The 26,034-nt window shown below is 50.9% G+C and overlaps 3 protein-coding genes across 9 annotated transcripts in view; 2 read left to right on the top strand and 1 right to left on the bottom strand.

Annotated features, from left to right (window-relative positions):
• Ctcf (CCCTC-binding factor) overlaps positions 1 to 6,485 on the top strand; it is a 47,527-nt gene extending 41,042 nt beyond the window's left edge. For all 3 annotated transcript variants that reach the window (XM_047529141.1, XM_047529142.1, XM_047529143.1), the window contains 2 exons: positions 3,846 to 4,007; positions 4,989 to 6,485. In XM_047529141.1, coding sequence (XP_047385097.1) covers positions 3,846 to 4,007; positions 4,989 to 5,173 — 347 coding nt within the window. In that variant the 3' untranslated portion in view covers positions 5,174 to 6,485. The remainder of the gene's footprint in view (positions 1 to 3,845; positions 4,008 to 4,988) is intronic.
• Positions 6,486 to 9,910: 3,425 nt separating this feature from the next.
• Positions 9,911 to 22,803, top strand: Carmil2 (capping protein regulator and myosin 1 linker 2). Of its 5 annotated transcripts, XM_047528921.1 has the most exons (40): positions 9,911 to 9,974; positions 10,105 to 10,254; positions 10,478 to 10,569; positions 10,662 to 10,712; positions 10,955 to 11,017; positions 11,146 to 11,270; positions 11,399 to 11,490; positions 11,693 to 11,763; positions 11,843 to 11,952; positions 12,093 to 12,168; positions 12,246 to 12,334; positions 12,448 to 12,542; positions 12,618 to 12,704; positions 12,785 to 12,897; positions 12,999 to 13,076; positions 13,204 to 13,280; positions 13,363 to 13,467; positions 13,659 to 13,728; positions 13,865 to 13,946; positions 14,034 to 14,130; positions 14,213 to 14,270; positions 14,407 to 14,579; positions 14,752 to 14,914; positions 14,993 to 15,094; positions 16,347 to 16,475; positions 16,561 to 16,674; positions 16,858 to 17,018; positions 17,095 to 17,182; positions 17,337 to 17,486; positions 17,592 to 17,658; positions 18,107 to 18,342; positions 19,143 to 19,243; positions 19,323 to 19,683; positions 19,762 to 19,884; positions 20,957 to 20,993; positions 21,350 to 21,421; positions 21,516 to 21,737; positions 21,856 to 21,936; positions 22,246 to 22,324; positions 22,412 to 22,802. In XM_047528921.1, exons 2-40 carry the CDS (start codon positions 10,215 to 10,217, stop codon positions 22,545 to 22,547), a joined length of 4,266 nt encoding a protein of 1,421 aa, XP_047384877.1. In that variant the 5' UTR covers positions 9,911 to 9,974; positions 10,105 to 10,214; the 3' UTR covers positions 22,548 to 22,802. The 5 variants fall into 5 exon arrangements, with proteins under 5 accessions (XP_047384877.1, XP_047384878.1, XP_047384880.1 ...); XM_047528922.1 differs by lacking the exon at positions 9,911 to 9,974 and having other exon boundaries at positions 10,014 to 10,254; positions 21,889 to 21,936; positions 22,412 to 22,803; XM_047528923.1 differs by lacking the exon at positions 9,911 to 9,974 and having other exon boundaries at positions 10,015 to 10,254; positions 11,879 to 11,952; positions 22,412 to 22,801.
• On the bottom strand, positions 19,988 to 25,951 carry Acd (ACD shelterin complex subunit and telomerase recruitment factor). Its single transcript, XM_047529006.1, has 14 exons — positions 25,353 to 25,951; positions 25,142 to 25,278; positions 24,912 to 25,005; positions 24,740 to 24,816; positions 24,467 to 24,511; positions 24,337 to 24,371; positions 24,046 to 24,197; positions 23,778 to 23,967; positions 23,162 to 23,529; positions 22,962 to 23,053; positions 22,601 to 22,729; positions 22,229 to 22,320; positions 21,833 to 22,017; positions 19,988 to 21,564 (listed from the first exon to the last, which is right to left on the bottom strand). Exons 1-11 carry the CDS (start codon positions 25,449 to 25,451, stop codon positions 22,651 to 22,653), a joined length of 1,368 nt encoding a protein of 455 aa, XP_047384962.1. The 5' UTR covers positions 25,452 to 25,951; the 3' UTR covers positions 19,988 to 21,564; positions 21,833 to 22,017; positions 22,229 to 22,320; positions 22,601 to 22,650.
• Positions 25,952 to 26,034: the final 83 nt, after the last annotated feature.

Here is a 26,034-nt window from a genome sequence, read left to right as displayed (position 1 = left end):
TTTGTTTTACTGTATCTTTTTTATATATTTTGTTTTAGTTGTAGGAAGACCTAATACCTTTATTTTATTTTTATGTAGTGCTGAGGATCAAACCCAGGGCTTTATGCATGCTAGGTGAGCACTCCACCACTGAGCCACAACCTCAGCCCAGTTTTTTGTTTTTGTTGTTGTTGTTTTGATTTTTTTTTTTAAGTTGTCGATGGACTTTTATTTTTTATTTATTTATATGTGGTGCCTCGAACCCAGTGCCTCACATATGAGGCAGGTGCTAACCCAGCCCACTTTATTGTTGCTGTGTTTTGTTTTTTAATTTTTTTTTTTTTTAGTTGTCAGTGAACCTTCATCTTATTTTATTTATATTCAGTGCTGAGAATCAAATGCAGTGACTCACGCATGCCATGCTATAGGCAAGCATTCTACCACAGAGCCATGAACCCAGCCCCACTTGATTGGTTTTATTGTAAACTTTTTCTGTGACAGCACTAAGTTTTTAAAATTTGTTAATTTTGTATATTTTAACAAGGCCCTCTACTTCTCAGAACATTTTCTGGGATAATATTAATATATTAAACACAAAAATAATTTCTTGCTTTTTATGTGTGTTTGTGTAGTTTTAGAGATTGAGTGCAGGGCCTTGCACATTCTAGGCAGGTGCTTTTCCACTCAGCTATACCCCCAACCTTTTTAATAGAAAGTCTGTTTTAAGGCTAGAGTATAGCTAGCTCAGTGCTAGAGTTCTTGCCTAGAATTCATGAGGCCCTGGATTCAATCACCAGCACTGCCAGAAAATATAAAGATGAATCTGTCTTAAGCAGTAAAGTCTCTGGGTTTTGAGTGCACGCCTCCTTTGAAACATCGGTTTGCTCAATTGTTTTTTCATTGTTTGTTCTATTTATACATGACAGCAAAATGTATTTTGATTCATTGTACACAAATGGAGTACAGCTTTTCATTCCTCTGGTTGTACATGATGTAGAGGCACACCATTTGTGTAATCATCTATTATGTACATAGGGTGTTATTTTTTACTTCCAGTCTTTGTGGCATCCCTTTGTTTGAATAAGAAATTATTTCAGGAAATTGTTGGGAGGCATCAAGGAAATGTCAGAAAATCCTAAATATTCCCGATGACTGTGGTAGCATTGAGCTTTGGGATCCCTGTGGTTGCTCTTAGTTGCAGAACCTTCTGCTCCTGTAGACTCTTTCCCTCATCCTTCTTTCTTCTGGTACCACCTCATTCATATCCATGATTCATCTCCAGTAAGATCAACTTCACTCCCTAATTGCACATTGTCAAAAGCATCTTTAGGCTGAAGAGATTAGACATGGTTTCTTATAGAGTTCTACATTTTTTTCTGTCTTCTGTGCTGCTATTCAGTAGAGCAAGTTAATTTTGGGCCTTGTATCTAGTGTGTCTTTAGGTCCCCTTGAACAGGAAAGTCAGTGTGGACTGCATGCCATTTCTGACAAAGGCCACACAATATTTCTCCTACTCTAGAAATTCTGCCTCTTGGTCATCTACAGTGATTGACCAGAGTCTGCTGCTATTTTCAAGACTTTTTGCTAAAAATCTCTCCCAACAAGCCTTTGATCCTATTAACCTTTTTTGTGTGCTTTTCTCCCCAATTCTGACTGAATTTGTTTAGTTTTCTAGGCATTTGGCCAACTTGGGCAATTGAGGGCTAGAATAAGTTCAACAGGAAAGCAGCTTGTTCTTGACACACTGCCACCTATCAGTGTGTTCCCCACATCTTCACTTAGTATTTCATTTCCTAAAGGATCAGATTAGGCATTTACCCACAGATCTCTGAATTTAAACATATTGTTCCAGAGAAAACTAGTGTACATTTTGAAAGAAAACAGGCAGTATACACTTTGTGCCACAGTAATGAGCAAGGGGCAACAAGTGTTCTTTGGCTGCCTGCAGGTATGGGCAAGCAGAGCTGCCCCAGAGATCAGAGGTTTGCATTCTACCTACTGTGGTTTTAGATGTGCCTTGAAAATCACTTAGCTTCTCACCTTTTCTATAAAATGAGGGTGATACCTCTTAATAAGTGAAGTAAGGAAGCCTAAATAGATAAAGGGGACTTTGAAATTTTGATATGCAGTATAAATAACAGCTTTAAGACTGGGGTTGTGGCTCAGTGGTAGAGGGCTTGCCTAGCATATGTGAGGCTCTGGGTTCAATCCTCAACTCCACATTAAAATTAAATGAATAAAGGTATTGTGTTCATCTGCAACTAAAAAAAAAAAATCTTTATTGTAGGGAGTAAGTTACTGGGCCATACGTGTATTGTTTTGATCCTTTTAATCCTCAGATCACTATTTAGTGGATTGGGGATACTGTAGAGATGACCCAAGGATACAGAGGGTCAGTTGTCACACATCCAGTAACAGATCCTGAGAGTCAAAGCCATATTATATGGCTCCTTGTCAGTATTTTCTTTGTAGCAACTCTCTCCTTTTTTATACATCACTTATTTTTACCAAGGATAGATAGTTTAGGCATTAAAGACTAAGGGGATTTTAAGAAGGACTCATTGAGTCTGCTACAACTAAGAATTAATTTCAAGGACTGGGGATATAACTCAGTGGTAGGCAGAGCACTTGCCTAGCATGTGGGAGGCACTGGGTTTGATCCTTAACACCACATAAAAATAAATTAATTAATTAAAGGTATTGTGTCCATCTACAACTAAAATAAAAAATTTTAAATTAAAAAAAAAGTTTAAAACTTGACTTTAAAAAATAAAAATTAGGGGGTGGGGTCTGTAGCTCAGTGGCACAGCGCTTACCTAGCATGTGTGAGGCACTGGGTTGGATCCTCAGCACCACATAAAAATAAATAAAGGCATGCTGTCCATCTACAACTACAAAAAAATAAATAAATAAAAATTAGTAATAATTACAAATGAGCTCTTGCTACTTCAAGTAATTAGGACCTCTCAGTGCATCAAGACTTTTTCTTTTCTCCTTTGTGTGTATGTTTGTGTACACATGCATGCACAAAAACTTGCCCAAAGATAAACAGAATCTCATTTCTAAGGGTCCATCTCAGACTTAGTGATCAGCTTTATCCTTGAATAGCATTTATTAAATGCTAACAAGATAGCACATTTATTAAATGCTATCTTGTGGTTCTGCTATATAACTGATACATAGAGTTCAAGAATTTGAAACTTAGGGACTGAGTTTCTAAAAATAAATTAATTAATTAAATAAAAATAAAAAAATAACTAAAATTTTTGAAACTCAGTGGGTTTTTTTTTAGTTGTCAATGGACTTTATTTTTATTTTTATTTATATGTGGTACTGAGAATCGAACCAGTGCCTCACACATATGAGGCAAGTGCTCTGCCACTGAGCTACAGCCCCAAACCTGAAACTCAGTATTCTAAGATCAGTAACTAAAAGGAAAAAGTAAAACATCCACATTCACATACAAAATGTGAATAATAGTATTAAATTGATTTGCTTAATGCTGCCACAGTACCAATTTACCATATTAATGCTATTTGCAAAAATTCTAGTAAAAACTTTTTTTGGGGGGGGGGCGTTGGTTAGGGGTGGGTGAGTAGGTACTGGGATTTGAATCCAGATTTGACCTACATCCCCAGCCATTTTTTTATTTTGAGACAAGTTCTCACCACATTGTTAGGACTGCCCTCAAACTTGTAATCCTCCTGCCTCAGCCTCCCAAACTGCAGAGGTTACAGGTGTGTACCACTGTGCCTAGATGACTTTTCTTAAAGGAAAAATAGACTTAACATGTAACATTGTTTGTTTTCTTTCCTTCCACCACTCTTTCTTACCCTACCACCTTCACTTCTTGATTTTATGAAAAGAAAATGCTGAGCCAGATCTGGATGATAATGAGGATGAGGAGGAACCCGCAGTAGAAATTGAACCCGAGCCAGAACCTCAACCTGTGACCCCAGCCCCACCACCTGCCAAGAAGCGGAGAGGGCGTCCCCCTGGCAGAACTAACCAGCCCAAACAGAACCAGCGTAAGTTGCTTGCCTCAGCTCAGTAGGCTGGCATCTTCTCCCAGCATGTGGAGGAGCCAGACGGGGTCTGTGTTCTTGGGGAGATGGGAACGAAGCCATGAAAACAAGTTAAGGTCATGTTGGGAACACTCAGGAAGTAATTTTTTAGAACTTTTTACTGAGGAACATCTGAGGAAATCTCTGAAGGCCTGCTATATTCAAGGACAAAAAATCCAGAGTAGGATACTTATGTTCCACAAGATGAGTACTGTTAACGTGGGTGGGTTTTGCAAAACAACCAAAGTCACAGTCAGCTGGCAGACTTGGTATAGAAATGAACATAAAAGAACCTTTTTAAAAATTTTTTTGGTGGTGCCGGGGATTGAACCCAGGGCCTTGTGCATGCAAGGCAGGCACTCTACCAACTGAGCTATATCCTCAGCCCCCAAAGAGCCCAATTTAGGGTGGAAGGATAAAGCAATTTTTATGCTAAATTGCCTTTCCAAAGAAATTCGGGCCTGTCGATTCAAGAACTGGCCTCTTGATCTATAAGAAGATTTAGAGATCTTGTGTTTTGTGGGAGGACTCTGGGTATGGAGGAGTTTCAATTTATGACATAAAGGAAAGCAAAGAGTTTTAATTTGTAATTTAGGAAGCATAAGAAGTTGAATGTCAGAATTGTTCTTTGAGGGCTGGGGATATAGCTCAGTTGATAGAGTGCTTGCCTTGCATGCACAAGGCCCTGGGTTCAATCCCCAGCACCACAAAAAAAAAAAGAAGAAAAAGAATTTTGTTTTGCTTTTTGATGGTATCAGGGCTTTATTTTATTTGTTGGCCACATTTTAGATCCCTGGGTTTTTTTGTTTGTTTGACTTTTTCTGTATCAGTACTAGGGCTTTCCTATACTGCTGCCTTCCCATTCACTGTCACATCTGAAAGGACCCTTGTTATCTTTGGGGGCTTTAATGTATCATTGGTTTTATTTGTGCTCTTCTTTACCAGCAACAGCCATCATTCAGGTTGAAGACCAGAATACAGGTGCAATTGAGAACATTATAGTTGAAGTTAAAAAAGAGCCAGATGCTGAGCCTGTGGAGGGGGAGGAAGAGGAGGCCCAGCCAGCCAGCACAGATGCCCCCAACGGGGACCTCACGCCTGAGATGATCCTCAGCATGATGGACCGGTGATGACGGGGCCTTGCTCGTCACCAGGACTCCTCTGGGCTGTGTTTAAACGGCCCGAATCTTAATTTTTCTCCCTTTCTTCTTTTGGCTTTGGGGAAAGCATCATTTTACACCATTTTACCAAACATACTGAAAACGAAAACTTCAAGGATGATGTTAGAAAAATGTGATTTAACTAGAACTTGCTGTTTGATGTTAGCAAATCATGGAATGTTCTGAGTCCCTGAGGGTTTACTGTGAAGTGCTGAGGACAGTGTTGATGCCTAACTAGTTTTCTTAGATGGAAACAGAAACATTGAACCCTCTCTCTTGATTTAGTAAACCACTCCAGAATGGCCACGGGTTTCCCAGAGTTCTATGGTCTTCTTCCCAAGAGAGTTTTTAATTGTAAATGCAGACTTGGGAAGGACTTAGACTTTTAACCTGTTTTTTGCTTTTGCTTTTCCCCGACTCCCTTTGCTGGGAGTCAGCTGCACACCAGTAGTACGGCATGCTACGATCGGGCTCTGTCCCGAAAACTTTGCCTCTTTCTTGGCAAAGTTTCTGGTATGGTCAAGCTTGTAAATAACTTTTTTTACATTTTAATCTTTTCCATTAATTAAGAGGTTGAAAAGAAGTGCAGTGTAAGAAAACCCAGCATTTTAATTACTTGCAAATTAAGTTACCACGGACTCGGTGGTGTGTAAATGTTGACAAGGACGGATCACAATCATGTAGCAGAAGAGCACCCAGACTGCTGCCACTAGTGATGGACACCCATGTGGAAGGTCGTGATTTCCAGCCCATGGAGCCAGCATTTGAACCTTGTACGATTAGCTTTCAGTTATGATTTCCCATTGACATTTTCTTTATTCTGTTTGTAGCTGAATGTTGTGTTTTATAAATCCTCTGTTAAAAGACAGAAGGGTGATTATGAGTGGGTCACAGCAGCCCTGACACGCTGGGCCAAAAAATTTCACTAGGTCAGTAATTTAAACGAATCTTCAAAAAAAAATAAATAATAATAATGTGAAGCAAAACCAACTAAAAAGTGATTCTTGCACATGAACTGTCACGTTTAAAATGTGTTTTTTAGAGAACCTCAGTCTTACTGATTTCAAACACTTTTTTCTTCTGCATATTGCTTTTAAGAGAGCCATCAGTTAGCTATCAGACTCTAGGTTGATGCATTTTGTACTTAGCTGTACTGTGTGATATTTTTCATTATTTTAGGACGCCAACATGAGACCTGTAATAAAATATGTAATGGGGTTGAAAGCTGGGGAGGAGGATCTACTGCTGTACAGCTAATAAATCATAACGGATTAACAAGTGCTCTAAAGACTCCGTCTTGTGTGATTCCTGCCTGCTGGGGGCCAAAAGCAGCCTGTGCTTAGCTCCAGGTTGTGCAGCTCAGTTCCCCAAGATGACAAGATATTGAGTGCATCCTGCTCCAAGTTTTTAACTCCCCAAAAGTGTGTGTGAGTAGAGAAGGGATGAACAGTTGCCAACTTCCGTGATCCATCTTAGAGCACTCTACCGACTGAGCTATCTCCCCAGCCCCACTTGTAGGGTTTTTTAAACCAAAATTCCAACTTACTGATTTTCTCTGAAAAGTAACAAAGGACAAGATGTGTGCATCTTTTGGTTAGTTCGTGCTGTCTCTGCAGTTGAGTCTTTGAAGAGAATATAACCAAGGGCTTTAGGACTCAGCCAGGCAGTCAACTCCTTAGATTAAATGATAGTGACCTCGGGCTGTCAGAGCATGAATGCTCCTCCCCATCCCTCACCTCCACCAGAATTATTTCAGTGGATACATAGCTTTTAAAAACTAGAGTATTAAAAAAAAAAAAAAAACCTAGAGTATTGATCTAGGGGTGTAACTCAGTGATAAAGCACTTGTTTAGCATGCATGTGGCCAGCATGCAATCCCCAGCACTGCCAAAAAATAAAAAAGATAAGTATAATAGAAAGTTAAAGTTCATCTGCATCTTTAACATAGCCCATCATTTCTGATTATATACAAATTGAAAATTTAAAAGTGGATTTGTTTTAGTTGGGGTGGGCACAAAAGAAGTGACATTCTGATGGAGCTAAGGCTGCAGAGGGATCCTCTTGCATGGTCTATGATGCATCCTGTGCAAATCCACTAACTACAAAACCTCCAGCAGAAGTAGCTGGTTGTCACCTATATTCTTCCACCAAAGGGAAGTTGATGGCAAGTTTCCAAACCTGTCTCCAACTCCCTCCCTCAGTGTTAAACCATAGTTGGTACTGGAATAAAGAAATTATCTATTCCCTTTTCCACGCCTTGACTAGCATCTCCCCTATCTGTTGCCCAACTTAGCAAGAACCTGAATAGGCCCTCCTTTCTTTTGGTTAGGATTTTGTCTTTTAAAACCATCTGTTAAGTGAGCTGCATGGCAGCACCGGGCGTCCTCATCCTCTGCTACTCAGCAGGAAGGGCTGATTTTCCATTAGAAGCTTTAACATATCCTGCACGCCCACGACATGGTGTGCCGTCCAGAACATGCTGAAGGTCTCACTGAGTCACTGTCACTTGTAGGAGCTGAACGTTCCTGATCTCTGATACCAGTTAGTTTTTTGTTTTATTTTGGTTTTGACACTACTGCCCTGACCAGCAATTATGTGCCTAGCACCATATAATCTCCATGCAGATCCTTATTTCCTCAGCAGACCCTGTCTGCCCAATCACTCAATAGGCACAGGGACTGACCTGCCAGTGTTGCTGCTGGCCTTCTGCCTGGGAGCTGCTGCAGCTCTTTCACAGTCACTCCCTCTTGTATTTCTCTTCCTTGTCATTCTCAACAAAAAAATCCCAGTGAGGTGGGTGTTTTTATTGTTCTGTTCTGAAGACCCAGGGTTGCCGTGGTAGACTTGGCAAATGCAAGTGCTCACTGAGGGTCTGGCAGTGTTGTGAGCCCTTCTGTTAATAAAAATGAAATCATCAGTGACACTCAGGTAAGTTAATAATTTGTTTATAAAAAAGGAATTTGAAGCAAGGTATGGAGGGACATGCCTATAATACCAGGGAGACTGAGACAGGAGGATTGCAAATTGGAGGCCAGTCTCAGCAACTTAGCAAGCTAGGCCCTGTTTCAAAATCAAATAAGGACTGGATTGGGGTTAGAACTCAATGGTAAAGCACTTGCCTAGCATTAGCACGTATGAGGCATGGGTCAATCCTTGTCACCACATATAAGTAAAGTATTGTGTCCATCTACAACTAAAAATAAATAAGGGCTGAGGATGTGGCTCAGTAGTAGAGTACTTTTGGAAAGCCCTGGGTTCAATCCCTAGTACTGCCAAAAAAAGGAATTAGGAGACCAGAAAGGCTAAGTAATTTGTTGAGTGTCAAAATCAGACAGTGCATTCTTGACCATACTGTGGCAAGACTGAGTTATCATCCTACAGAGTCTTTGGTTTACATGGCCTTAGAATCATGGGTCTCAGTCCAAGCTCTTTTCCAATACAGGAGGCAGCAGGGCCTCTTGCCTTTGTGCAGTCCTTCATTTGCAAAATCCTTTCCAGTCAAGTCCTCCCTGTCCACCCTTAATTGTCACACCATATACCTGTGGCTTAAGTGGAGGAGACTTCCCTCAAGTTAGTGCTGTTTCAACTTTCACCTATGTCCCAATCTACTTAGGGACCCAGCAAGTGGGTATTAAATTTGATTTTGATTTTTGCAGTGAGTGCTGAGGGTCAAACCCAGGGCTTCATGCATGCTGGTACCACTGGGCTACATCCCTAAACCTGTTTTGTTTTGAGAGGAGAAAGTCCAGTTATGTTGCTAAGGCTGGCACTAAACACCTGGGCTAAAGTGTCCCCCTGCCTCAGCCTCCAGAGAAGTAGCTGGGACTGAGTTTGGTTTTTGTTTTTGTTTTCGATGGGGGGCTGGGGAGGGTATCATGTCTGGAGGATGCTCCCACTCTCTCTAAGCCCCAAGTCAGGGAAGGGTAGCTGGAAAAGGAAAGGAAATCCAGCCAATGCCTAGTATTGGTCTCTCCTGCTTTTTGTGTCTTTGGGTTTTTGTTTTTGTGGTACTTAGGGATTGAATTCAGGTATGCTTTACCACTGAACTACACCCCTCACCCTTTTTTATTTGTTTTGAGACAGGGTCTCGCCAAGTTGCTGAAGCTGACCTCGGAATTGAGATCCTTCTGCTGCAGCCTCCCAAGTTCCTAGGGTTACAAGCATTAACCACTACACCTGGCACTTTCCTTGTCTTTTGATCTCTCCGTGGCCGAGGGCAGAAGAATTCTCCTCATCTCCTTGTCTCATTGAGAAGTTTTTGGTACTGGGGATTGAACCCAGGGGCGCTTTACCACTGAGCCACATCCCCAGCCTTTTAAAATTTTTATTTATTTATATTTTTATAAGACGGGGTCTCATTAAATTACTGAGGTCGACCTCGAATTTTCTGTCCTTCTGCGGCCTTCCCAGTCGCTGGAATTACAGGCGTGTGCCACCGTGCTGGGCAGAGAAGAGGTCTGAGCTCACTTGCCATTTTTTTTTCCCCCGACCCTTAAAAAGTTCGTGGATTTCTCGGTAGTCACGGACTCCAAGTTCGGAGCAACAGGGCGCCTGCTGCGTCCTCCTAGCCTAGGCTTTGGAGGGAACGACTAGGATGTGCCGCAGGGATCCCCGGGCTGCAGCGACCCCTCGTGTCCGCAGCGGGTACTGCGGAGTGGGGTGGAAGTAGAGCGCGAGGAACTGCAGGAGGCACGGGACTCGCGTGAATCTCCGCCACATCACTGCCACCGCGTGTGTACCCTGGTGGAGAAGCTCCTGCGTAACAGGACTGGTGGGCAGCTGGAACTCGCCCCTCCCCCCACAGTCCCGAACCGGGGCAGCTCTCAGCCTGCGAGGCTGGGGCGGGGAGGGGCCCGGCTGGGGGCGGCTTGGCAGGAAGCGGCGCGTACCTTCCGCTGCAGGAGGAACAGGTGGCTGCTGTGCCGCCCTGGGCCCGGGCTTCCTGTGTGTGCTCCCGCTGGCTGCTCTTTCCCGCCCGAGATCGTTGGGCCGCCCCGGCTGGCCCGGTCCCATGGCCCAGACCCTCGACGGCATATCTTGTGAGCTGCGAGGTAAGTGCTGGCCCTTCCCGTCCAATGGGCCCAGAGGAGGCAGCGTGACCCTAAACCAAAGGCCCCCTTCAACGCCCGCCCCCGGGGATTGTGCTCCTCTGGAGGCCGGGTGTCCCTGCATCCACCCCACTTCTTGCTGACTTCCTGGTAGATGAGCCCTCAGCACCCAGCCTGGCACAGACCGTGGCTGCGACCAAAGTCACCCAGCATTGTCCTTCCACAGGCGAGATCACCAGATTCCTGTGGCCCAAGGAGGCCGAGCTGCTCCTGAAAACCTGGCTACCACAGGAGAGTGGGGAACGAAGTCATATCCTGGTATGGTGGTAGGAACAGAGCCTGGGAGAGTCCCAGGGCCCAACAAAAAACTTCTTGCTCTGCCTATAGTATCAGATTCTGTCTTCCCCCAGGCACTGCTACGATGGAGGGCCTACCTGCTCCACACCTGCCTCCCTCTCAGGGTAAGTTCCAGGGCCTGGCCACCTCCCCACTTGCCCTCCAGAAGCTTCCTTGGCTAGGGGGCTGAATCCACAGAGTTGTCCTTGCCCTTGTGGGCTCAGGCTTTCCAACAGCACTGGGCTCCAGGCAGCAAAAAGAGGGGAGTCTGGACGAGTCTAGCTCTGAGCTCCAGGCCGCACAAAAAGCTGGACTCCCATGACGGTGGGCTTAGGGATTGGTCCCAGCTGATCCAAGCACTCCCTAGGTGGATTGTACATTCAGCTACCTGGAGGTCCAGGCCATGGCCCTGCAAGAGACACCTCCTCAGGTGAGACATCTGGTACTCCACCTGGACCTGCAGCCTACTCTTCACTCCCTACACATGGGGCTCTGGAAGGGAGGGACATCTGCTCCCACACGTGAGTTGGGACCCAGCAGTTCTACTCTCCCTCCCAGGTCACCTTTGAACTGGAATCATTGCCTGAGCTGGTCCTGGAGTTTCCTGGTGTAGCTGCCTTGGAACAGATGGCCCAGCATGTGGCTGCAGCCATCAAGAAGGTCTTCCCTCGCTCCACCCTTGGGTGAGGCTAGAAAACAGTGAAGGGCTGAAGGAGGGCAGCAGGAGATGCTCTGGATGGGCACCAGTGGACTGTTTCACTTCTCAGGGACTAGAAGTCCCTTTACCTCTTCCCCTTTACTCCCTTCCCAGGAAGCTATTCCGGAAGCCCACACCACCCTCCATGCTGGCTCGCTTGGAAAGAAGCAGCTCCCCAGAGTCCACTGCACCTGGCAGCCCCTGTGGTAAGGACCAAGGCAGGGCCACATAGACCTTCTGGCCTTCCCCAGCCTATTAGCCCCAGACCTGGAGTTGGGGGACTCCCAACTGAACAGAACAACTTGAGTTGGGTCACAGCCACCACCCAGCCTGGATCTGATCTTCTTCCATCTCTGACCTCTGTCTCTCTCCTTCCCTCTATCATACCCCTGGCACCTACCTCCCCAGGTGGCTTCTTGGAGACATATGAGGCTCTGTGTGACTACAATGGCTTCCCTTTTCAAGAAGAGATTCAGTGGGTAAGAGTAGGGTCCTCTTTGGGTGCTCTGAAGATATTTGGTCCTCTGTGTATGCTGAGACCCTCCCAACCCTTTGTAGACTGAAGCTGTTTGTAGACACTTTCTTTCCATCCAGGATGTGGACACCATCTACCATCGTCAGGGGTGCCGCCATTTCAACCTAGGAGACTTCAGCCACCTTGGCAGCCGGTGCGGGGCCTGCCAGGATTGGAAGGGGTGGAGAATTCTAGGACCCATATTCCTGGGCCTCTGCCTCTCTGTAGAGGGGATGCTGGGCCTAGAATCTGGCCAGAAGGCCCTGAGCTCTGTCTCTGCCCCACCTCACCCAGGGACTTGGCCTTGAGTGTGGCTGCCCTGTCCTACAACCTGTGGTTCCGGTGTCTCTCCTGTGTGGACATGAAGCTGGTGAGGGTGTAGGGCAGGGAGGCCAAGGGTGTGGGGACCCAGGTGCAGCCTCCTGAGCCATTATCCTCTGGTGTCAGAGCCTCGAGGTCTCAGAACAGATTCTGCACATGATGAGTCAGTCGTCCCACCTGGAGGAGCTGGTGCTGGAGACCTGTGGCCTAAGGGGGTGAGGGGAAAGGGTAGGGCTTGGGGAGGGCAGTCCAGGACTTGGGACTAGTGACCTTGTGAACGCTTGGGAATCCAGGGTCAAAGTCTCATGTCTGGCATCTTGGTCCTTAGAGACTTTGTCCGGCGACTAGCCCAGGCACTGGCAGGACATTCAAGCTCTGGACTTCGGGAACTCAGCTTGGCAGGGAACCTGCTGGATGACAGAGGTATGGCTGAGTCTGGGGTAGCCCTGGGGTAAGTGACTGGAAGAGGTAAGTCTCACAACACTGTCCCATCCCCAGGCATGGCTGCACTCAGCAGACACCTAGAGCATCGTCCAGGAGCCCTGAAGAAACTCAGCCTAGCACAGACAGGACTAACACATCGAGGTGGGTGGGGTGGCCAGTAGGGTAGGAGAAGGGGAAGGGCATTTGCCTGATTGATGGATCACCCTTTCCACGCCCTTCAGGAATGAGGGCTCTGGGCAGGGCACTGGCCATCAATGCTGGCTTTGATTCTGCCCTGACCCACCTGGACCTTTCTGGGAATCCGGGGGCCCTGGGGGCCTCTGAAGACAATGGGGTGAGTGTCTGTCTTCAAGAGATTAGGATTGCTGCAGGCAGCGGGACATCAGGAAGCGCTAGGTAGGTGATTCCTGACTCTGGCTGGCATCCTTCCACCAGGGCCTCTACAGTTTCCTGAGCCGTCCTAATGTTCTGACGTTCCTGAATCTTGCAGGCACTGACACCGCCCTGGACACTGTGAGAGGGTGGTCACGAGGGATGATGGGTGGGGCCTGGCTGCCCAAGCAGGGTAGACTGAAGAGTGGGGCAGGGGTGGGGAGGGCCCAGTCCTCTAGCCCGTGTAACCAAAGCCCCCCTCCTGCAGCTCTTTGCAGCGCTGTCCCGAGGCTGCTGCTCCAGTCTCAACTACCTTGACGCTTCAAGGAACATCTTCTCCCGCTCGTAAGGGGGACAGGTGGAAGCAGGAAGAGGCTGCCAGGACCTCCTTGCACCTGAAGCTTACTTCTCCCACTTCCCACCCCAGGAAGTCCCGGGCCGCACCTGCTGCACTGCAGCTCTTCCTGAGCCGTGCTGGGACACTGCAGCACCTGGGCCTGGCGGGCTGCAAGCTGCCACCGGATGCTCTCAGGTCAGTTTCTCTGTGCACCCTCACATCCCCACGCATGCAGCAACCCCCAATCAGTCCTCTGGTGCCTCGCCCTGCTCCTAAAGCACCCACAACTTCCCCCACGTTCTGGTCTTGCCTTCTTGGTATTCGTTTGAATCCTGGGACCCCCTTTCCAGCTCCGGCTGTCCCCTGTGACATCTGTCCTTTCCTAGGGCCCTTTTAGATGGCCTGGCACTCAATACACACATCCGTGACCTGCACCTGGACCTCAGCGCTTGTGAGGTGAGCATGCTGCTCTAGGTGTGAGAGGCACAGGCACACAGGAGTGGGACTGGGAGAGGGAAAGAGTGGGGTTGTTGGCTGCCCGCCCTCCCCACTGCAGCCTGAGTGGCCTGAGCGTCCTACTCTCTACCTTCAGCTGCGCTCGGCTGGTGCCCAGGTGATACAAGACTTAGTGTGTGATGCCAGCGCTGTGAGCTCCTTGGATCTGGCAGATAACGGTGAAGCTGCTGGGGAACACATCCTCTCGTCACCCATTCACCTTGCCCCCACAGCATACCCTTGTGTATGACGCTAGTCACCCCCAGGTTTCGGCTCAGACATGGTGACCTTGGTGCTGGCCATTGGGAGGAGCCGGTCCCTAAGACATGTGGCACTTGGAAGGAATTTCAACGTCCGGTGCAGGTGAGCCCCCATTTCACCCCTGGCCTTCCAAGACAGCACCCCACTACCCTAGTCCCCTGCCCAACAGTAGCCCTGCCCACAGGGAGACCCTTGATGATGTCCTGCACCGGATTGTCCAGCTCATGCAGGATGACGACTGTGTGAGTTCAGGGGATCTTGCAAGGTCCTCAGGCAATAGACCCCTTTGACCCTTCTTACCTGTTTTCTCAGACCCTGCAACCTGCCTGCCTTGCTAATCACCTGACTCCAATATCAATAGCTTTCTTTTAATCCTAGCCTCTGCAGTCTCTGTCTGTGGCTGAGTCAAGGCTAAAGCTAGGCGCCAGCGTCCTGCTCCGGGCCCTGGGCACCGATCCTAACCTGACAGCACTGGATATCAGTGGCAATGCCATGGGGGATGCGGGTGCCAAGATGCTGGCCAAGGCACTACGAGTCAACACAAGGCTCCGGTGGGCAGGGTCATAGTAGGGGTAGGACCTGAAGGGAGGAGGGCGTGGCAAGAAGCAGAGTGCTGAACTAAGGGGTGGGGCAGAAGGAGCAGGCCAGCTGAATAGACAAGGCCTGTGGGTTAGGTGGGGTCTTGTGGGACTCAGCACCCAACTGAAGTCCAGCCTGGCCCAGGTCTGTGATCTGGGACCGGAACCACACATCTGCTCTGGGCTTGCTGGACGTGGCCCAGGCCCTGGAGCAGAACCACAGCCTGAAGATCATGCCTCTGCCACTGAATGATGTGGCTCAGGCGCAGCGGAGCCGCCCAGAACTAACAGCACGTGCAGTCCACCAGGTGGGGTCCCCTCTTCCCCTGCCCTTCTCCACTTAATGTTTCCACCCCCTGCCATTTCTCAATGTCTCTTTCCGCCAGATCCAAGCCTGTCTCTTGAGGAATAACCAGGCAAATTCTGCCTCTTCTGATCATGCATCCTGCCTTCAGACACCGGGTCAGATCTCAGACCACTCAGAGCAGGTCAGCGTTGCCTGCCCCAGCCTCGAGTACCCAGGAGCCTCCATGAGTCTGAGGGTCTCACTTTCCTGGAGCCCGGGTGCCAGAGTTCTGCTGCCCAGACAGTTCTCTCTCCTTGGTCTAGAGACAGCCAACCACTACTGAAATAGCTTTTCACATAACACCTCTGGCTTCCTTAATTTAAGTATGTAAACAGACTCTCCTGTTGAAGACTGGAAGTATTTTAAAATCCTCCCTCACTTCCTGTAGTCCCATCTCTGATTTTTCCACTCAACAGCACTCTCCTCCTTTCTCCACTGACCTCTGTGGCCAAACCCAACAGCTCCATTTCTGGCATCTTCCTTCCACTACATAGACTTTCAAGATGTCCCCACCTCTGCATTCCCAAACTCCACTTCTCTCCTGAGCTCCAGACACCTTAGTCCAATGTCCTGTGGTGACTTCATGCTATACACATCTTCAAGTGATCTTATCTCCCCAAAGTCTGATTCTCTAACCCAGAGCCCAATTTCCTTGGTACCCACTACCACCAAGTGCTGTGGACAGAGATTTAGGTGTCTTTCCAGGTCCATCCAGTTTCCTCCTGTCCACATTGGAGCCCTTACAGTCCCCCTTGGTCCTGCCTCTGGACCAGTTCTCAACGTGCACTACTCAGACAGGTGCAATGGTACACCCCTGTAATCCCTGTAATCAGCTACTGGGGAGACTGAGGCAGGAAAATGAAAGTTCTTGAGGTCAGCCTGGGCAACTTGGTGAGACCCTGTCTCAAAATAAATAACAAAAATGTCTGGGAATATAGCTCAGTAATAGAACTTTTGTCTGGCATGTGCAAGCCCTGGCTTCAAGCCTTAGTACTGCAAAACAAACAAAAAACCAAAGCAACAACAAAATGTATTCCTCACCTCCATGTGAACCCCAGTCCCTCCTCCATGACTTCTCATTCTCGAATCTCTCCCCCAGCCCGGCTTATCACACACACACGCCCATCCATCAATTCTCTATCTAGGTAGGTGGTGGACAGATTTGAGCTTCAACACCATAGAATGACTCACAGCTTCTTTCCGTCCTGTTCTGGGCACTTAGGAAGTATGGAGTCCCTAAAATGGCCCAAAGGAAGAGATGCTGCTCTCTTCCTTAAAGAGGATTCCTAACCAGCTGGCCTGGTTGGGTGACTTTAGAGACCTTGGGAAGGATGTAGACAGGGTTTGAGGGACTGGAAGGGGCCAAGGCTGGGACTGATCCTTAATACCCCCAGGAAGTGAACGAACTGTGTCAGTCAGTGCAGGAGCACATGGAGCTGTTGGGCTGTGGGGCTGGGCCCCAGGGTGAAGCTGCTGTGCACCAGGCTGAGGATGCCATCCAAAACGCCAACTTCTCTCTCAGTGTGAGCACTCCTCCTCCCATTAGAAGGCCCGTTCCCCTCTTAGTCATATGTCATCTTGTAACTCCTTCTACTCTTTGCTCCTCAGATACTCCCCATTCTATATGAGGCTGGAAAGTCCCCAAGCTATCAATGGCAGCTGCAGCAGAAGCTAGAGGGACTCTTGGGACAGGTGGGCGAAGTCTGCCGCCAGGATATCCAGGTGAGATGATACTCCTGCCCCAGCCCTATCTCCATATGAAGGCTTACCTCCGTATGCATATCCTCATCCTATAGACCTCACAGCGATATCACTTGAGCCAGTGAGGGTTTGTAGGGGTCACAGCCTCAAGCCAAGGGGCCTGGGTTCTACCCACAACCTCATTATACTTGGACCTTTGCCCAGGACTTCACTCAGGCTACACTAGATACAACAAGGAGCCTCTGTCCACGGATGCTGCAGGGACCTGACTGGAGGGAGCAGCTAGAAGGGGTCCTTGTAGGCTCAAGGAGCCTACCAGAACTGCTCCCAGAGCAGCTGCTGCAAGATGTCTTCACTAGGCTCAGGTAGGTTGGGTGGAGCTGAACTGGGTTAAGGCTGAGCAGAGCCAGCCCACTAACCCCTACCCTTTCCTACCCACAGGGATATGCGGCTGTCAGTCATAGGTACCCTGGCAGACAGCATTGTGACTCAGGCTCTGACTGGTCTAAGTGCAGCCCAGGATCGACTGGTGAGGAACTGTGCACACATTTGCACATGCACACATGCTGTGACCTAGCCATCCTCCTTACAGGGGCTCTGTAATGTCTTTTGAGGTCATGTAGTCCAGGGCTACTCCAGGATTTCATTAGCACTGCCCATCTCTAGGTTGTCTGGTATTACAGGTGGAGAGTCTGGCTGAGCAGGCACCAGTAGCAATGCCGCCTGCCCTACCAGCACTAGATGGAGGTACATCCTGCTCCCTCAGGCCTGGGGAATTAGAATGTCTTTTCTTCCCTGAGGAAGAGAAGGAAGTGGAGGAAGAGGAGGAGAAGGTAAGTACTCTCAGAATTCTAGGCCTAGAACTCCAGATCTTTCCATTTTGCTCTGGGGTATGGAAGGTGAGAGACAGTTTTTCTGGAGTTGTGCCCTCCTCATCAGATTACTGCCCTTCACCAAAATGGCCTGAACCCAGTCACTGTTTTCAGCTGGTTCCCTACGATCACAGTAAGTCAGGGTCTTGGGGGGAGGAGAGTTTACTCAAGTGGGCTGAAACTCTCTCCATTAGACCTGGGGACCTGGACACCTTGGCACTCATTCAGTCCTGTCTCCAGTACTCCCTAACCCTTGCCTGGGCCAGGCCAGGACCCTGTGCAACCTGCAAAGCTGAGGTCAGCACGCAGTGAGCCTTGAGCAGATCAGGGCCAGAACACCACACCGTCTCCTTAGCCTTCCCTGCCTGTTCCCTACCCCCCAGAACGCGCGTGCTTGACAATGGTGCGGAGCCGCGCGCTCGGGGCCGCGCTCAGCACCACGGACAGTGGCGGCGGGGGAGGGGCTGGCGGCATAGCCGGGCCCCTCCCCGCGCCCTGGGCGGGTCCCCCGCCGCCCTAGCGCCTCCGCCGCCACCTCCTCCGGCTCCGCGTTCGGTGCTCTTCTGGTGCTCTCGCCTCAGGTGCTGCTGAGGAAGCGGAGCAGGAGCCCGAGCTGGCGGCTCCGGGGGAAGATGCGGAGCCGCAGGCCGGGCCGTCTGCGCGTGGCTCTCCGAGCCCCGCCGCCCCCGGACCCCCGGCCGGCCCTCTGCCTCGTATGGACCTGCCACCCGCTGGACAACCCCTGCGCCATCCGACCCGGGCCCGGCCGCGGCCACGCCGCCAGCACCACCATCGCCCGCCGCCGGGGGGCCCCCAGGTGAGCGCCCTTCCCCCATCAGGAGCTTGTAGACCTGAGGGTCGTAAGTGGCCGGGTCGCTCCTCACCGGTGATAGTGGGCAGGGAGTCGGGTCGTGGGGGCCCAAGGCCACCTGGTCGCAAGACCTCAGTCACGTCCTGGCTTCTTCCCAGATACCCACTACCCCCGGCCATGCCTGAGAGGCCACTGGTGTGTGGGATGCGCCTCAGAGTGGCCCGGTGCACGGGTGGATGTGTGAGGGAGGGTGTCTGCCTTGCCCTCCCTCCCTGGGTGTTACTGATAGATGCTAGGCAGCCGAGCCGTGGGGACAATCCTGCGACTGCTGCTGCGCGACTGTTGGGTATGAGTGGGGAGATGCATGTGTGGGCCGGGTACCAGCGGAAGGCAGAAGCCGGCCTGAGGCCCCCCCCCGCCCCCCCGAGGGTCTGACGCAGCAGCTGGCGCCACTAAGCCGGCAGCAGGCCGGGTGGGGTGGGGGTGGGGGTGGGGGTACTGCAGGAACTGTTAGGAGCAGTGAGTGCCAAGTAGGAGTATGTGACCCTAGTGGGTGGGAGGGCTGTAGCCTACTAGTGGCCCAGTGGTTCGACATGGGATACTTGGACAAGAAAGTGAGGGCTGGGGGGCTGGGGCGGCAGCAGAAGGAGCACCTCTGCTCAACACTGGACCATAGAGGGTCTGGTATCAGTAGCACCCCCTAGGGCTACCCCAGCTCCCAGTGTCACCAAGTCTGACAGCTACACTGGAGGGAGAAGACACAAGCGTACCCAGCCCTGACCCCTGACCTCATGGTGTTTGCCCAGGTGCCTCCGGCCCTGCCACAAGAAGGGAATGGGCTCAGTGCCCGCGTGGATGAGGGTGTGGAGGAGTTCTTCTCCAAAAGGCTGATCCAGCAGGATCGTCTGTGAGTGAGGGGCATTTCTGAAGGTGGGTGGGGGTTGCTGCCCATGAGCTTCTGCACTTACTGCTGGTTATCCCCACAGTTGGGTCCCCGAGGAGGACCTGGCCACTGAGGGGGGTGCCGCTCCTGTACCCCGTACACTTCGAAAGAAGCTGGGCACCCTCTTTGCCTTTAAGAAGCCTCGTTCAACACGGGGTCCCCGGCCTGATCTAGAGACCAGCCCTGGGGCAACTGCCCGTACCCGGAAAACCACACTTGGAGACTTGCTGCGGACACCAGCCCGGCCTGGGCGTGGTGAAGATCCTAGTGGGGTTGAGGGGGGCACCAGCAGCCCTGACCCTGCCCGCAGGAGCCGGCCTCGCTACACACGGGAGAGCAAGGCCTACTCAATGATACTGCTGCCTGCTGAGGAGGAGGCAACACTGGGTACCAGACCTGACAAGGTGAGGCCTGGTGATGGGGATAAGGACTTTTCTGGAACCAAGGGCAGTGGGCTCTCTTGTCACTTATCTCTGTCCCAGCGGCGGCCCTTGGAACGGGGAGACACAGAGTTGGCCCCATCGTTTGAACAGCGGGTACAAGTGATGCTGCAGAGGATTGGCGTAAGCCGAGGCAGTGGGGGTGCCGAAGGCAAGAGGAAGCAAGTGAGTTGGGGAGGTCATGAGTGTGAAGTGAGGGGGCAGGAGACATGTGGCAATCTGTGGGTGACATATGTGACCAAGAGGGAGAATTATGACACACACATATTTAATTATCAGCTCAACTCCCTTCTTTCTCAAAATAGTCATCAACTTTAACTTTCTTCCCTTCTGGCTTCTGATCTCTTCTAGGATCTAGGAAAGTACTTTCCTGCAGATCTAAAGAAATCAAGACCTTTTTACCTATGCTTGAAACAGCCCAGGGGCTTCCTCTCAAGACCGTGTCCAAACTCCTAATCCTGCTATATGGTCCTACAGGGCCTTGGCCACCTTAGGCCTCACTACTCTCCTCCTTTGGGGCATCTCAGGGCCTCTTCATGTGCTTCACAGCACGACTCCTCCCTGCCTCACATCTAGTCTCATCATGAGTTATACCAGGTTCCTCCTCAGTCATCCCTGTAGTTCCTCCCTTGCTAATGTCAGTCTTTAATCACAATCCCTATTAAGAACCACAGTTCATCCAGCTGGGTGTGGTAGCCCATGCCTCTAATCCCAGCTATTTGGGGAGGCTAAGGCAGGAGAACTCCAAGTTCAAGGCCAACCTGAACAATTTAGTGAGACCCTGTCTGAAAGTAAAAAAGGCTAGGGGATATAACTCAGTGGTACAGCACTTGTCTAGTATGTGTAAAATTCTGGATTTGAACCCCAGTAACACACACACACAGTTTGCTCCCCAGTAAAACACAGCCACAGCCCTATGTGCCATCTACTTAATAGCTTTTCAGGAAGAACACATATGATATGAAGCGAGACCCAGCTTCTATTTAGAAACTGTGTGAAAAGTACATCACAGAATTAAGAAATAACATTATGTGTCTATGTGCATGCATATTTCAGTGTGCCAACTATCTGTCATCCCAGACTGTGAGTTCTCAGGGGGCTGGGATTGAGTTTGCCATGTACTTGCTCAGCCCATGACAGGCATTCTGTGCCTGGGTGATAAGAACAAGAATGAACAAATGGATAAGGCTAGGGTGAGAGGGGCAGGGCTGGGGTTTGACTGTCTTGTTTCCTACAGAGCAAAGATGGTGAGATCAAGAAAGCTGGCTCAGATGGTAAGTGGGAACCTGGGGTAAGCTGGTATATTAAGGGGAAGGAGGGAGGTGTCCTTAGAAATAGTCCCCATCTAACCAGGCACGGTCACATTCCTGTAATCCCAGTGGCTTGGAAGATTGAGGCAGGAGGATCACAAATTCAAAACCAGCCTCAGCTACTTGGGCCCTTTCTTAAAATAAAAAAATACAAAGGGCTGGGGATATTGCTCAGTGGTTAAGCACCCTGGGTTCTATCCCTAGTACCAAAAAAGATAGTCCTCACCTCAGTTGTTCTCCTGGGGGAGGGGAAGAGACCAGAGTTATTCTTTCCCTTGCCCCTACTGTCTGGTGCCTAAGCTCCTAGCCCCAACTTGCAGGTGACATTATGGACAGTTCCACGGAGACCCCTCCCATCTCCATCAAGTCTCGTACCCACTCTGTCTCTGCTGGTGAGTTCCGGGAGGTGCAGGGACAGTTAAGAGAGGGGGTCAGATCATTGTTCAAGCCTGGCCTGGGTCTTGGTTGACACCCTTCTCTCTACAGACCCCTCATGCAGACCTGGCCCAGGGAGTCAGGGGCCTGAGTGTGCCACCTGGAAGACATTGGGACAGCAATTGAATGCAGAGCTCAGAGGCCGTGGTTGGGGCCAACAGGATGGTCCAGGACCCCCCTCCCCTTGTCCCAGCCCAAGCCCCTGCAGAGCCAGCCCCTCCCCAGATAGCCTGGGCCTTCCAGAGGACCCTTGCTTGGGCCCCAGGAATGAAGGTATGCAGGCAAACTACCCCCAAACCTGGGCCAGGGCCTAGGGAGTTGAAGATGGGAGGCAAGGGCTGGAGTGGGAGTAACTGTTGGGAGCATACCCTGATACCCCGGCCTCCCCCAGATGGCCAGCTGAGGCCGCGGCCTCTCTCGGCAGGGCGACGAGCAGTGTCTGTGCATGAGGACCAGCTCCAGGCCCCTGCTGGTGAGGGACACACCTCCACGTGTGCTTGAGTGCAGGAGACTGGGGAGGCTTGGCTCCTGGGTTTCCTTTGTGACTCTGGTCCTTGGAGAAATCAGAGAGCCAGAAGGCTAGGTACAAGGGTTTGACAAGCCTTCCTACTAATCCTGGCTCTGCCTCCAAAAGAACAACCTCTGCCAGGGGTGGGAGGACACAGGGTACAGGGAAACTGAAGGCAGTAGCTTTTTTAGAGTGTGTATGCACTCTTGCATGGATTGGAGGTGGGAAAAAATGGCTAGGAATGCAGTCAGCTAACCTTTCTGTGTCCCTCAGAACGGCCTCTGAGGCTTCAGCGCTCCCCTGTCCTCAAGCGCAGGCCAAAACTCGAGGCACCCCCCATCCCCAAGCCTAGGTAAGAAGGAGCCAGGGCTAGTTGGGAGGGTGGCAGGACCACTTAGCCCAGCCCTGACCCTTTCTTTCTTCCACTCAACCCTTGCAGGATCTGGCCTTGGAACCGAGCCTCTGCCCCCACAGCCCACAGAGCCCTCCAGCCCGAAGAGGAGCCCACCCTCCCCAGCCACAGACCAAAGAGGCGGCGGCCCCAACCCCTGATCCTCTCTTCTCTTGCCGCATGAGATTATTTTATTAAAAAACTTGAAGGAAGCAGAGCGTAGAAGTTTGTCCACACCTGGGCACAGACCTGTATGTGCATATCTTCTGATGTGCCTGTATGACCCCTCACACTTGAGTTAGCTCAGACTCTGGCTGTGATTCCATCAAAAAGTGCAAGGCCCATGCCACAAGCTGGGGAGGGAGCCTGGGAAGAGACCATGGCTACAGGTCAAGGTTGCCTGGGACTGGTGACCATCAGAGTAGGGGCAAGGCTAGGGATATAGCCTAGGGGTAGACCATTTGCCTCCCAAGTGTGATGCCCTGGGTTCCATCCCCAGCACAGTAAAACAGAAAAAGTAAATAAACAAACAACAGAGTAAGTAAATGTGGAAAAAAATCTGAAAACAAAAACAGTAAGGGCAGCCCCAGGCACTCACCTGGCAGCATGGACCTGGGCACAGAGGGAGGTACAGGGTAGCTCATACTCATATTGGAAGGTGGAACCATCACGATGCCTCTTTGGGGGGTCCTGAAAGGGGTGTGGTGTCTGGCTCCATCCAAGACTACCCTCACCCCACTCCCAGCTCTATTCAAGGCCCTCCCCATTCTACTCTCCCATTAGAGGAGCAATGCTCACCCAGACAGGGCAGGGCTCCTGGGATCCCTTGGCTCCAGTCCATGGAAAAGACTGCTGGTTCTCTCTGAACTCCAGGCTAATTTTCTGGGCCCTGGTCACACGGGCCTGGTATGGACTGGGGTCACGGTCAAGGGGCGAGAGACTGGGAGTACAGCTCATGAGTGGGGAATTGGATGTATGACTGGGGTGTGGGGAGCTGGAGGGCAGAGATCCAGAGGCTGAGCAGATGGCTGGTAGGGACTGGGAGCTGTGCTTCTGTACCAGGTCTGGGGTAACCAAAGGCAGGGCAGGCAGAAGGCTGACGCTGGCACTGCTTTCCTCCAATGGCATGTGGCAGGTTAAGGCAGGGGTTCCTGGGGAGGAGGGGACTCACTATGGATATAGTCCTCTCAGACCAGCAGAGTGGCCCAAGAGCTCAGGCAGGCCTGCAGGGTTTTGTGGTCATCCCTGCCACTGCTGCAAACTGTTTTACAGTATCCTGTGCAGTCTGGGGACCTGACTGACAGCAGTGAGTGCTTGTGGCCTGAGCACCATCTCCCCTGAGGAACTGGGTGAGGAAGGACAAGAGATCAGGGTCAAAGATGGGTCCTGCAGAGTCAGTTTTGATAGGGACAACTCACAACCAGCCTGGGGGTTCTGAGGATGTACATCAGCACTGTGGGCCCTGGGTTCCAGAGATTCCTCTTTTGACCTCTCCAGTTCTCCTTACCTTGTGCCCTCTGACTTGAGCCCAGAGAGCTCAGAATTTGCTGGTCATTCTCAGAAATGTGCAGCAATAAGCTGGGGACAGTGTACACAGCTTCTTCCTGTGGGATGTGAATTCTCAGCCTGGTCTTTGCCCAATTCCTCACCCTGACAGCTCCCAGAGGAAGCCTGAAACTGACCGTGGCCCTGCAACGTGAGGCAGCCCAGTGGGTGAGTGGGGGTGCTGTGCAAGGGCCTGCCAGCATCAGGCAGCTCTCAGCCAGGTGCACTAGTGCCCCCCGATGCTGCTGGTCCTCCTGCACTTCATCCAGAAGCTGGGACAGCGTTAGGCCTGAGGACAGGGAACCAAGTGATCAAAGAGAAGGAAATGTAAGGTGGTAGAGGTACTTACTGAGGAAGCACAATGTGATGGCAGGAAAGGTAACTCCATAGGGAGTTACTTAGGGTCACTGGACAATCCCTACCAGTACCTGCATTGGAAGAGGTGGACTCTGAAAGGTGGTCCCTATAGAAAGAGAGTAGACACACCTCAGGAAAAATCTAGATCTGCCATCCCCTGACCCAACCACACTTGGCCCCAGAGCACAACCCCACACTCACTCAAGGCAGTCATATAGCTTTTTCTGCACATCCAAGTCCTGGTTGCTGGGGGAAAGAGGGTAATAAGTAGTGTCAGTGTTACTGGGGGCCCAAGCCCTCCCAACCAACAGCCTATGCCAATGCCAGTGAGGCCTGGGTAAGAAAGCAAGCAGGTGGAGGCATTACATTTTTTTTTTTTTTTTTTTTTTTGAGGGCTGGAGACTGTCGGGCTCTTACATATGGTAAGTGCTCTGTTACTAAGCTACACCACCAACCCTTGGAGGCATCACTTACCAACCAGTCACCTGTAGCCGAGGCTGCTCAGTGGGCAGCAAGCTGAAGCGGTCCACTTGGAGGTAGAACTCTGCTGGCTGAAGGGAGTGAGTTGAGGGTGGGAGTTTCAGGCTTAGGAGTTGTTACGAGAAGCCAGGCCCAGTAATTCTCCCAAGCTGACCTCGCCACTCACCGAGCTGCCCTCGGCGACCTGTATGCGGACCCCGCAGACCTGCAGCAACAGTAGCCGGCCCTCTGCTCCACAGAATCCGAACTCTTTCTCCTCCCTGAGGCGAGCGCGACCCTCAAAGACCAGCCCGTAGAAACACAAGCCTCACCCGCCTGGGGCTCGAGCTTCGCCCTCTCCGCTGGAGGATCCACCCACCTCGGGCTCAGACCTCCCGAGCCCGATGTGTTTCTCACCAGTCCGAGGTGTCCAGGGCCTCGCGCGTCACCAGGCACCGGACACTGTGGGTCCCGTCTGATACAAGCAGCATAGCCCCGGCGTCAGGGGCAACAGGGGCGTGGGATGGGCCCGGGGTCTCCGAGTCCTGCAATACCTGACGGCGGCGACCCGCGTCAATCCCAATACCTCGGATCCCTCCCGGTCTTTGGGCCATGACTAGGGGCTCACCTTGAGCAGTTGCCCGGCTCGTGGACTTGAGAGTGTTTCTGACCCTAGGATCAGTTCTCGAATCCAGGGCCGCAGGACCAGGTTCCCCAAGCCCGCCATTCCTGCAGCAGCACCTAGCAGAACGCGGCTGGCCGGGGTTTCCCGCTGACGCCGTGGCCCAGCCTCTCGTAGGAAGAGGAAGAGGTTGGGCGGGTCCTAGGACCGAGGCCCCGCCCAGTGTGCGCCGCGCGTGAGCAGTAGGGCACCCTGTTCTTCGGAAAGTTGCGTGCAGATTCCTGGTTGGGCTGCATCCTGGCCCGATTATTCTTACCGGGACATCTCTCTGAGGAATAACCTGGCTCAAGGCCGTTCCTCAAGATAACCGTGGGAAGGAAAGGGCCAAAGGCTGGCCCGGAGGGAGAGTGATCCGGGGCCGCAAACTGCTGAGACGGGAGGGTGTGGCTCGAGTGAGTCGGCTCGAAGCCACTTCGCCGGGTGACCCCGAGGAGTTTAGCAAAAGTTTATTATGACTCAGTTTCCTCATATACAAAATGCTTAGTCTTGTAAGGCCAATGGAAATAACAGTACACAGCGCTCAATAAATGTCACTTCCCTCTTTCTCCCCTCGGATTGGCCAAGTCCGTCTTCTCAGACTCTTCCGGATGTGCGAACCATAACGTAATGACGTAAGACCAGAGAAGGA

The sequence above is a fragment of the Sciurus carolinensis genome, chromosome 16 (assembly GCF_902686445.1).
Source record: "Sciurus carolinensis chromosome 16, mSciCar1.2, whole genome shotgun sequence".
NCBI lineage: Eukaryota > Metazoa > Chordata > Mammalia > Rodentia > Sciuridae > Sciurus > Sciurus carolinensis.
The sequence above is the reverse complement of the archived record's forward strand: the minus strand, read 5'-3'. Positions and strand labels throughout refer to the sequence as shown.

What these genes read in the sequence shown, in the direction of transcription:
- Acd (XM_047529006.1), bottom strand. Translation starts at nt 25,451, where the DNA reads ATGGCGGGCTTGGGGAACCTGGTCCTGCGGCCCTGGATTCGAGAACTG. An exon ending in GAGCCGGGCAACTGCTCAAG is followed by an intron (nt 25,279 to 25,352) that starts GTGAGCCCCTAG and finishes CGCCGCCGTCAG; the next exon opens with GTATTGCAGGACTCGGAGAC. An exon ending in AACCCCCAGGCTGGTTGTGA is followed by an intron (nt 23,530 to 23,777) that starts GTTGTCCCTATC and finishes ATCCATAGTGAG; the next exon opens with TCCCCTCCTCCCCAGGAACC.
- Carmil2 (XM_047528921.1), top strand. Translation starts at nt 10,215, where the DNA reads ATGGCCCAGACCCTCGACGGCATATCTTGTGAGCTGCGAG. An exon ending in CTGCCACCGGATGCTCTCAG is followed by an intron (nt 13,468 to 13,658) that starts GTCAGTTTCTCT and finishes GTCCTTTCCTAG; the next exon opens with GGCCCTTTTAGATGGCCTGG. An exon ending in CAAGAAAGCTGGCTCAGATG is followed by an intron (nt 20,994 to 21,349) that starts GTAAGTGGGAAC and finishes CCCAACTTGCAG; the next exon opens with GTGACATTATGGACAGTTCC.